Consider the following 11666-nt stretch of genomic DNA (forward strand, 5'->3'; position numbering starts at 1 on the left):
TCCAGGCATCTTTTTTCTTGGCTGGTAGCCTATTTGTTATGCTGGATATAGTGTTAAAGATATTACATATAGGAGGGATATATGAATTGTGTCTACAGCTCTCTATTTAGTTCTTTGTGGACAGAAGTAGAAGAACTCTATTCTACAATGTTTGATAATTGATCTGATAACCAGCTGTCTCTAGGTCTCCATAACCACTGTTTTTGTAACACAAGTGAAATGTCACATAAAGTAAGAAATTACCTGAACAACGGAATTTCTTGCTTTTGATTTGTCCTATTCTTTTGTTTGCCAGACGCCGGGGGCTGGTGCAGCGGGCACCACTGGTCTCGATGGGGTTGACATGGAGATAATCCGCCAGCCACTTGAGATGGCAGTCACAAATAAAGGGGTTCTGGGCCAAATGCCTTTCAGAAACACATACAGAACACTTTTATACTCGACTTGCAATGAACTCAACTCTCAAATCCATAGTGAAGACACCAGTCACCATAGTTGATCCAAGCCATAGATACATACATGGTTTGAATGGCCCGGAGAGGTGAAAAGGTCCCCTTGGCAATGGTCTGAAGCTTGTTGTCGTACAAGGAGAGAAGGTTCAAGTTGTGCAGATCCTGAAAAGCATCTACCCGAAGGCAGTTTATCTTGTTGGCATTCAATAATCTGTTTGATCAAATAGTTGCAGAATTAAAGTGCAGCATCTTCTTAACCCACCTTTAAGATTCTGTCCTTCTTGAGAAATACAAGAAATCAACAAATACATTTTTCTGAACCTCAACATTAACATTTTAACTGTAATAATTTAGGTACCACAGGTGGAAGATTTGGGGTTATAGCAGATAAAGCGAAGGGCATGCAGTTTAATAAATCTAGTGGTACTCATACATTTATTCAGAAGAAATAATGAAACATATTCTCTGGAAGGTGGAAGGGTAGTGCAGTAGACAAAGCAGAGCCAACTTCTGAAGTCAAGGATGCCATAAAAAAGCCCGTCATAAAACATTAGTCTTTCCAGCTGCTCTGTGAAGAAGTTCGGTCTACTTTCAAAACAGAAGCCAGAGTGAGCCTTTTACAACACAGATCACTTTCCTTTCAAAGCCAGGCAACAACTCTCAAACTGCTCTTAAGGAAACCAAAGTCCTGACAAATTGCCTTAAGGCGCAATAGGACCGTTAGCGCCCCCTTCTGACTCTGTGACCTCCACATTCTTTCCCCCAGCTGCTTCAGCTCCAGCCACACAGGTCTCCATGTAGGGATGTCAGCTTGGAATGTTCTTTTCCCTGCTGTCTGACTACTCTGCTTCTTTGAGTTTGGTCCAATCTTACCTTCTCAATTCAGCCTACCCCGACCACTCTCTTTAATACCATCCCCTGCGTTTGCCCCTCCTCAACCTCTAACACACTCGATTTCTTTACTATGATCTTTTTTTTTTCTGTTTTCCTAAGTGTGTATTTCTTTCTGTTGTATATGATTTACTTGTTACATTATTTTTTTTAATGTTTATTTATTTATTTTGACAGAGAGAGAGAGAGAGAGAGAGAGAGAGAGCAGGAGAGGGACAGAGAGAGAGGAGACAAGAGAATCCCAAGCAGGCTCTGTGCTGTCAGTGTAGAGCCCAATGCAGAGCTCTATCTCATGAACCGTGAGGTCATGACCTGAGCCAAAATCAAGTCTTGGATGCTCAACCGACTGAGCCACCCAGGCACCCCTGATTTACTTCTCACTTCATTGCTGTCATTTGCATGTTGCCTCCAGACAGCGTATTTGTCGGTTTAGCTCCCTAATGTTTCTCCCGTGCTGAGCACATACTAAGTGCTCCATAAGTACCTGTTGTTGAATTAATACTTTACAGCCCTCTTGGAGAGTGACACAGTTCATAAGCATATTAAAGGCCCTGGTCTTGCATTATAAACATCCACTTAAGTTAATTTAACACAATATCCTACACACTCATTTTTTTTCAACGTGTTCTCAATATTCGACATCAATGTTCTGTGAAACTGTGGTTCACAAATCATACTTTGACAAACGCCTTTCTCGTAGGGTATATGAGATCATGTCTCAGCTTTTATTCATGTTGGACTCCCTTTGGGAATATACTTGCCCCGCCTTCCACTTTCTTCAATCCTGTGGCCTATTATGGCCTCACGGGAAGCTTACCTTTTCCAGAGCATGCCTTCCATCCAACTAAAGTATTTCTTCCTCTGGGTTCCCAAGGAAGTTGTTCAGTGCTATTTAGTCTTGGCACCTACTTTATGCAGGCCTACTTCTTTGCCCTCCATGAGCACAGAATTTTTTTTTGATATTTTTTTCTCTGCTAGCATTTAGTTTAGTGCTTTGATACTTAGACAAATATTTAGTAGCTCAAAAAATATGTGCTCTGTGGTTTGGGTTTGTATGCCTTATTTAATATACTGAAAATGGTTTCTCTTTGGTCATAAGAATCTCTAATTAACATAGGGTATTTCTGTTTTACTTGCTTTTTAAAAATTTATTTATTTTTGAGAGAGAGAGAGAGAGAGAGAGAGAGAGAGAGAGAGAGAATGAGCTGGGGAGGGGCAGAGAGGTAGAGGGAGAGAGAGAATCCCAAGCAGGATCCACACTGTCAGCCCAGAACCCAACATAGGTCTCAATCCCATGAACTGTGAAATCATGACCTGAGCCAATATTAAAGAGTTGGATGCTTCACCAGCTGAGCCACCCCGGCACCTCTGTTTTACTTGCATTTTTAGGGATTCCACATACTTGCAAAGCTATGACTTCCTTGTGGTGATTCTCTTTCCTCCTCTTTTTTACCCCCCGCCTTTAGGACCTGACACTTTGATCTTCTCTGTGGTCCTCATAATGCTTTCTTAAAAGCTTAGGAACTAGTCTGAGGTGTGGACTGATAATCCCATTTCTCTACTCTGTGCCACAACACAGGTCACACCTACTGTGTTCTCCAATCTGTCAGCCAAATGAAGGAGTCAGAGAGCAGAAGTAAGGAGAAGGACAAAATAGGGAGCCTGGAAGACAATTGAAAAAGGTGCCTGTTTTGAGCATTTTGTACTTACTTTACATTATGTGGTCTGAAAATTAGGAGAAAGAAAGAGTTAGACACTACTTTCTTCCGTTCCTTTCACTTACTTCTTTTCATCTGTTCAAGCAAATCTAAGATGCTTAACCAAGTTCTCAGCTAGCCATAAAGAGATAATCATGTTGCTTTAGTCCTGGCAGGCTTAAGGATGGGCCTTGAGCTGGGGACAAAATATTAGGCTGAGGGACAAAGATAGCTTTTTAAGTAAGGTTCATCTCCATACAGATCCCGTGGTTTATTCACCTGTTTGTTACATCAACGACCAGTAAGTGTGTGTGGAAGGGCAGAGAAGGTGCTATTTTCAGTGTGGGTACTAAGCAGGCCAGTGATAGCAAGAGATTACGAGTAAACGGCAAGGAGAATAGTGCTACGAGAATGTAAAAGAATGACAGAGAAGCAGGTAATATATAGACAATGCTTGACTAAAGCAATAGCTATATTTATAGTGTATGTAATGTATACAGAGTCATTCTATTAAAGATCAGAAACAGTATTTGCTGAGTCCACCTCAAGGGTTAAAAATAATTTGAAACCCAAATAAAGACATTAGGGCACAAGGATCAGTATTTATCATGACTTACTGGTCTCTTGTAAAATCAATTTTTTGGGTTGTACAGTATTAAAGAGATTGAAAAGAGAGAGGGGGAGACATACAGAGAGAGAGAATGTAGCAAAAGGGAGAGCACTACACACAGTAAGGCTAAATATTATTTAGTTAACAATTTGCTTCGTGTGTGTGTCTGTGTGTGTTGTGTGTGAAACTGGACTGTGATATAAAATACGTTTCTTGATACTGATAAAAATTTAAAACATGAAGACTAGGATGTAAGTAAGAACTTACATTTACCAAGTAAGGGAAGAGATCTACGTCTGGGAAGTCTTGGGGGATTAGGAGTAAATTTATACAAGATCAGTGGTACAAACCCTGACACCAACACATGTATACACTCGACAGAGAAAGTACCATTTTAAACCTAAGAATTTTAGAGTCAACTGGCCGTGAACTAGTTGAGAGAGCACAGTACATCATCGTCATATTTGTATCCCCTGAATGTGGAAGTCTACGTATGCTTGGTGATTTGAACAGAATTTGATGATCTAACAGTAATCATCTTAATGTTAGCATATTTCTTCCAATTTCCTTTTCATAGGAGCATTCATTTAAACACTTTGTGGCCAGGTTTTGTTCTTATACATGTATGTATAGTAAATTCTTTTGACACAAATGAATGGTAGTTATTGTCTAAGCAGAATGGTTTTTAAAAGATGCAATCCAGCGATTTATAGATAATTTTCTCAGTATATACCAAGTTGGGTGCTATTGCTGTGCTCTGGCCCTTATTCCAGCACTGTTACCCCTGCACATTCTTTGGACAAAGGTGGATAAACATATCACTATGTCACTCTCCTTCCCAACTACTGTTAAATCAAAACAGAGAGTTTCACAAAGGGCAGGGACTGCACAAGCTTTAAATGACAGAGTAGCCAGGAAGCATATATTTCTGACAGGGTGGAGAGAAAGGTTTTGAGACAACTTCAAAGTGCTGTGTCTTCAAATAAATAACCACCATCAATGTGAGCTGCACTAGACTAATCTTTTCCATTTCATTAAACTATGTCATTTGGGGTCGAGTTTTTCTGAAGCTTCCATGAAAATATGAGATGGTACACTGACTAAAATATTATATTTGGTTCAACAGATCAGAAACAATCAAATACTTACAGTAGCTGTAAGGAAAACAGTCCTTCAAATAAACTTTTTGGGAGTTCCGTGATCTTATTTCCATAGAGGACACTGAAAAAAACATGATTTAAATGAAAAAGAAATTAGACATCAAGCCAGCATAACAAATTGACCCAACATATATGTATTCAGGCATATAGGAGGTTAGTAAGTACTCCATACATCATAAAAACTATAGCTGAGTGAACAAACTTCAATTTGCAAATGTGTTTTTTCCTGATTATAGATCAGATATATACATATGGTAGAAAGTTCAGAAAACATTGAAAAACAAAGAAAATTAACAAAAGTGAGCTCATTCCATTATTTAATGCCTTTTCATAGAAACGTTCACTGTTAAATTGTCATGTTTTTCAACACACACACACACACACACACACACACACAGTATTGCATTCTGAAATAAAAAAGGAGAACACTAAATGTGGAATTTATTGCTCATTAAAGGAATGAGTTTTAGGCTTATCATACTGGTAAAAAGTGAAAGGAATCTACATAAAGGTAAGCTTTTTGTTACATAATGTATATGCTTGAGAATTGTAAGGTATGTGTAGAAAGTGATCACTAATACGAGTACAGAAACATTTTTGAAATGCACGTTTCTCCAAAAACATGAACAGGAATGTATTCTCATGGTATTTAGCTCTGATCAGCCACTATGTGCAGCTACCTGGTGCAAGAACCACGGTTTAGTCCCTTCAACACACCTGGCACCTTGCATTGATTTGGGTACGCAGTGACATTCTAACATTGGGTTGATGAGTGATCATTGTTTGAGGAGTCAATTGAAGAAATAAGTTAGCAAGTGGACAAATTAAGGAATAATTAACAAGATGGGTGAAATGAGGGGATTTCAACAACAGATGAACAGAAATGGGTTGACTCATCATGCTGGCTATTAGCAACAGGTCTGCCATGATGCCTATCTATTTTTTACCCCCAAAGTAGGGAACCACAATAATGAATGGGAAAAGACAGAAATTATATTCCTTAGGGGGACCAACTGGCAATACATACCAAGAGTTGTAAAGACAATTATAAAAAGTTTTACTTAGTTTTACTTTTAGGGGCTGAAGAAAATAATCACAAACACAGTATTTTGTGTACAAAATGTCAATCATGGCATAACTTATAACAATGAAAAATTGACACAAATAAAATATCTCCAAATCCCCCCAAAAAGGGTATTGGTTAAATGCATATTTCACATTCACAAAAATGATATTTTGAGAAATATTTAATGACATGAAAGTGTTAATATAACATTAAAGTTGAACAAAACAAATAAAGAAGTACATTATAGTATGATCTTAATTTAGTTCAGAAAAATATATGTACATGTATATAAGGAAAAAAGCAGAAAATCTCTGGATGGCAGGCAATTTGCCATTCAGAGGTGATTTTAATTTGCATCTATATACTTTTCTTTATGTTTTATATTCTCTACATTGATCCTATTTCTTCTGAAAATGAGAAAAATGTTCTTTCAGAAAAGACATAAAGGATGTCACAATATGTAAAGGAAAAAGCTGAAATGAGAATCTAAATAATTAATATGTTTGGCAGCAGTATATGATTTCTGTTTGAAATGGACTAAAATAACAATTCAAGAGAAATGAATAAGAGTGAGGGAAAAGCTGTTGTTTCCTTTTAAGATGTCAGTGAGAGGTGGGATGTATTACAATATAGGAAGGAAATTCTCAAGGGAATAAATAAATATGGCTGGACACTATATCGTGTAAGGAGACATTCTACTTGTATAGATCCCAGTGGTATAGTTATATAATATAACATAAAAGTTAATTTGTGCAGAATATAGATGCTTTTAAATAAGGTAGATCAATTAGAGAAAAACTATTTTTAAAAATCCAAGAAAAAAAAAAAAGAGAGAACTCTGTATTGTTAGCATCAAAGAGGTAAGGGAATTAAGAAAGGATAAGCAATAATAAATGCATTTTTGTAAGGTCAGAGGCCTTATGGGAACACACATGAGCAGATCAAGGTGGCACTATTTCAGGATATTCAATGCAATATCATTCAACTGACTAAATTTAACAAGAGATATCATATACTTATTATGTGTCAGGAACTTTTACGAGGTTCTAAGCTTGGTGTCCAATTAAACTGAATGCAACCGTTGTTTGTTGAATATGCATCACTTGTCCTTGTGCCAGAATAATACAACTGAAGTGAGCCAAGTATGATTTCAAAGAGGAACCCAAAATAGCAATTTTGAATATTAAAGGAGTTTCATATTTTGAACCCAATGAAATATAAAAAGGAAATAGGATGCATATAAATTGTGGGGACCCATATAAGAATTAAGGAGCAAGTTATGAAACTAGAAATCAACTATAAGCACCTGGGAGCTCCTGGGTGGTTCTGCTGGTTAAGTGTCTGATTCTTGATTTTGGCTCAGATCATGATCTCATGGTTCATAAGATCGAGCCCCGCATTTATCTCTGTGCTGTCAGAGCGGATTGGGATTCTCTCTCACCCTCTGTCTCTCTGCCCCTCCCCCCCCAAAAGTAAACATTTAAAAAAAGGAAAAAATCTGGAAAGAACACAAATACAAGGAGGTAAAATCACATGCTACTAAATAATGGATAAGTCAACAAAGAAATAAAAGACAAAATAAAAAAAAATACATGAAGACAAAATAAAATGTAAACACAACAGTCCAGAACCTTTGGGATACAGCAAAGCTATTCCAAGAGGTAAGTTGATAGCAGCACATTTCTTACTCAAGAAGCAAGAAAAATTTCAAATGAATAACCTAAACTTACACCTAAAGGAGCTAAAAAAAGAAAAGCAAACAAAACTCCAAACCAGTAGATAAATAAAGAAAAGAATAGAGAAATATATTAAATGGAAACTAAAAAAATAGAAGAGATCAATGAAATCAAGAGCTGCTTCTTTGAAAAGATCAACAAAATTGATAAACCTTTAGACAGATTCACCAAAAAAAGAGGACTCAAATAAACGAAATCAGAAGCAAAAGAGGAGAAATGACAGCTGACAGAAATACAAAGGGATATGATGATAAATTATATATGAACAAACTGGACAACCTAGAAGAAATGGATAAATTCTTAGAAATATATAAGCTCCCAAAACTGAATCAGGGAGAAAAAGAAAAAAAATGTTTCTTTTCAAAATTTTATTTAAATTCTAGTTAGTTAACATATAGTGCAATAGCAATATTGGTTTCAGGAGTGCAATCCAGTGATTCATCAATTACATACAACACACCATGCTCATCATAACAACTGCCCTCCATTAAAAAAAATTCTAATGTTTTAAATTTATTTTTGAGAGACAGAGCATAAGTGGGGGAAGCACAGAGAGAGAGGAAGACACAGAATCTGAAGCAGGCTCCAGGCTCTGAACTGTCAGCACAGAGCCTGATGCAGGGCTCAAATCCACAAACCATGAAATCATGACCTGAGCTGAACTTGAATGCATAACTGATTGAGTCACCCAGGCACCCCAACAACTATCCTCCTTAATATCCATCACCCATCTAGCCTATCCCATACCCACCTCCCTCTACCAACCTTCAGTTTGCTATCTTTATAAGTTTTTTATAGTTTGTTTCTGTCTCTCTTTTTCTCTCCCTCCTATATGGTCATCTGTTTTGTTTCTTATACTCCACATAAGGTGCCAAGAAGGGGGAACCATCTTGCACTATGAGTGAGAATGAAAACTGGTGCAGCCACTCTGGAGAACAGTATGGAGGTTCCTCAAAAAGTTAAAAATAGAACTGCTATATGATTCAGCAATTGCACTAACAGGTACTTACTCAAATGATACAAAAATACAGACTCCAGGGGGTACCTGAACCCCGATGTTTGTAGCAGCATTATTAACAATAGGCAAACTATGAAGAGAGCACAAATGCCCACCAACTGATGAATGGATAAAGAAATGTGGTGTATATATGCAATGGAATATTACTCAGCCATCAAAAAGAATGAAATCTCACCATTTGCAATGACGTGGATAGAGCTAGAGTATATTATGTTGAGTGAAATAAGTCAGCCAGAGAAAGACAAATACCATATGATTTCACTCATATGTATAATTTAAGAAATAGAAAATGTGAACAGACCAATTAGCAGCAATGACATTGAATCAGTAAAACAAACAAACAAACAAACAAAAAAAACAAAACTTCCCAACAAACAGAAGTCCAAAACCAGATGGCTTCACAGATGAATTCTAACAAACATTTAAAGATTTAATACGTATTCTTCTCAAACAACTCCAGAAAATAGAGGATGAAAGAAATCTTCTAAATTCATTCTATGAAGCCAGCATCACTCTGATACCAAAATCAGATAAGGGCACTACAAAAAAGAGGACTACAAGGCCAATAACGCTGATAAACAAGGATGCAAAAATCTTCAACAAAACATTAGCAAACTGAATCCAAAAATACATTAAAAAATCATTTACTACGATCAAGTGGGATTTATTCTTGGGATGCAAAGGTGATTCAATATTTGCAAATCAAATCAACACGATAGAACACGTCAACAAGAGAAAGGATAAAAAGCATATGATAATTTCAATAGATGTAGAAAAAGCATTTGACAAATTACAACATCTATTCATGATAAGAGCCCTTAACAAAGTAGGTTTAGAGGGAACATACCTCAATATAATAAAGTCCATCTATGAAAAACCCACAGCTAACATCATCCTCAATGGTGAAAAAATGAGATCCCTTTACCTAAGATATGGATGTCCACTCTCACCACTTTTATTCAACATAGTACTGGAAGTGTTACCCACAGCAATCAGATAAGAAAAAGGAATAAAAGTCATCAAAATTGGTAAAGAAAAAGTAAATATTTCACTCTGTGCAGATGACATGATATTATGTATACAAAACCCTTAAGATTCCACCAAAAAAACTACTAAAACATAAATGAATTCCATAAGGTCACAGGATACAAAGTCAATATACATAAATCTGTTGCATTTCTATACATTAATAATCAACTAGCATAAAGAGAAATTAAGAAAACAATCCCATTTATAGTTGCAGCAAAAATAATAAAATACCTAGGAATAAACCTAACTTAGGAGGCAGAAACCTGTACTCTGAAAATGATAAAAAGTTGATGAAAGAAACTGAAAACAACACAAATGGAAAAATATCCCATACTCTGAACTAGAAGAATAAATATTGTTAAAATTCCCACATTACCCAAAGCAATCTACAGATTTAATGCAATCCATATCAAAAAATCCCAAGAGCAATTTTCACAGAACTAGTACAAATAATCCTAAAATTCATATGGAACCACAAAAGACCCCAAACAGCCAAAGAAATTTTGAGAAAAACAAACAACAAATAAACAAAAAAAAAACAAAAAAAAACCTGGGAATATCGCAATCTCAGATTTCAAGATACACTACAAAGCTATAGCAGTCAAAACAGTAAGGAGCTAGCACAAAAATAGACACATAGATCAATAGAACAGAGAACCCAGAAAGAAATCCACTATTAACATGTCCATTAATCTTCTACAAAGGAGGCAAAAATATGTATTGGGAAAAAGAGTCTCTTCAGCCAATAGTGTTGGGAAAACTGGGCAGTTATGTAGAAAAAATAGATAAATAAACTGGATCACTTTCTTACACCAGACACAAAAATAAATGTAAAAATGTAAAAAAAAATAAATGTAAAAATGTAAAAAAAAAAAAAAATGGTTAAAGGACCTATATGTAAGACCTGAAACCATAACATTCCTAGAAAAGAGCACAGGCAAGAATTTCTCTGATGTTAGCTGTAACAACATTTTTCTAGATATGTCTCCCGAGGCAAGGGAAACAAAAGCAAATATAAGCTATTGGGACTACATCAAAATAAAAGCTTATTCACAGAAAAGGAAACAATCAACAGAATTAAAGGCAACTTATTGAATGGGAGAATATATTTGCAAATGACATATCCAATAAATGGTTAGTTTTTAAAATAGCTAAAGAACATCTACAACTCAACACCAAAAAAAAAAAAAAAAACACCCCACAAATAATCCAAATTAAAAAATGGGCTGAAGACATGAACAGGCATTTCTCCAAGAAGACATACAGATCGCCACTAGACACATGAAAAGATGCTCAACATCATTCATCACCAGGGAAATACAAATCAAGGCCACAATGAGATATCACTTCACACCTGTTAAAATGGCTAGTATTAAAAAGACAAGAAACAGTAAGTGTTGGTAAGAATGTGAAGAAAAAGGAACCCTCACACACTGTTTTTGGGAATGCAAACTGGTGCAGCCACTGTGGAAAACAGTATGGAGGTTCCTCAAAAAATTAAAAATAGGACTACCATATGATCCAGTAATTCCACTACTGGGTATTTGCCAACAGAATACAAGACACTAATTTGAAAAGATATATGCACCCCTATGTTTACAACAGCATTATTTACAATAGCCAAGCTACGGAAGCAGCCCAAGTGTCCATCAATACACAAATGGATAAAGAAGAGATGGTTTTACATATATATACATGTATATATATGTGTGTGTGTGTGTGTGTGTGTGTATATATATTAGTGTCTCTCTCTCTCTCTATAGACACAATAGAGTATGAACCATAAAAAGGAATGACGGGGCGCCTGGGTGGCGCAGTCGGTTAAGCGTCCGACTTCAGCCAGGTCACGATCTCGTGGTCCGTGAGTTCGAGCCCCGCGTCGGGCTCTGGGCTGATGGCTCAGAGCCTGGAGCCTGTTTCCGATTCTGTGTCTCCCTCTCTCTCTGCCCCACCCCCGTTCATGCTCTGTCTCTCTCTCTGTCCCAAAAATAAATAAAAACGTTGAAA

The 11666-nt window shown here is 36.5% G+C and overlaps 1 protein-coding gene across 11 annotated transcripts in view; it reads right to left on the reverse strand.

The window, feature by feature from the left end:
* SLIT2 (slit guidance ligand 2) overlaps window positions 1-11666 on the reverse strand; it is a 380574-nt gene that overhangs the window by 96568 nt on the left and 272340 nt on the right. For all 11 annotated transcript variants that reach the window (XM_040486997.1, XM_040487032.1, XM_040487040.1 and 8 more), the window contains 3 exons: window positions 4800-4871; window positions 520-663; window positions 244-407 (listed from right to left, as the gene is read on the reverse strand). In XM_040486997.1, coding sequence (XP_040342931.1) covers window positions 244-407; window positions 520-663; window positions 4800-4871 — 380 coding nt within the window. The remainder of the gene's footprint in view (window positions 1-243; window positions 408-519; window positions 664-4799; window positions 4872-11666) is intronic.

The sequence above is a fragment of the Herpailurus yagouaroundi genome, unplaced genomic scaffold (genome assembly GCF_014898765.1).
Source record: "Herpailurus yagouaroundi ecotype Mexico unplaced genomic scaffold, PumYag 28, whole genome shotgun sequence".
Lineage (NCBI taxonomy): Eukaryota > Metazoa > Chordata > Mammalia > Carnivora > Felidae > Herpailurus > Herpailurus yagouaroundi.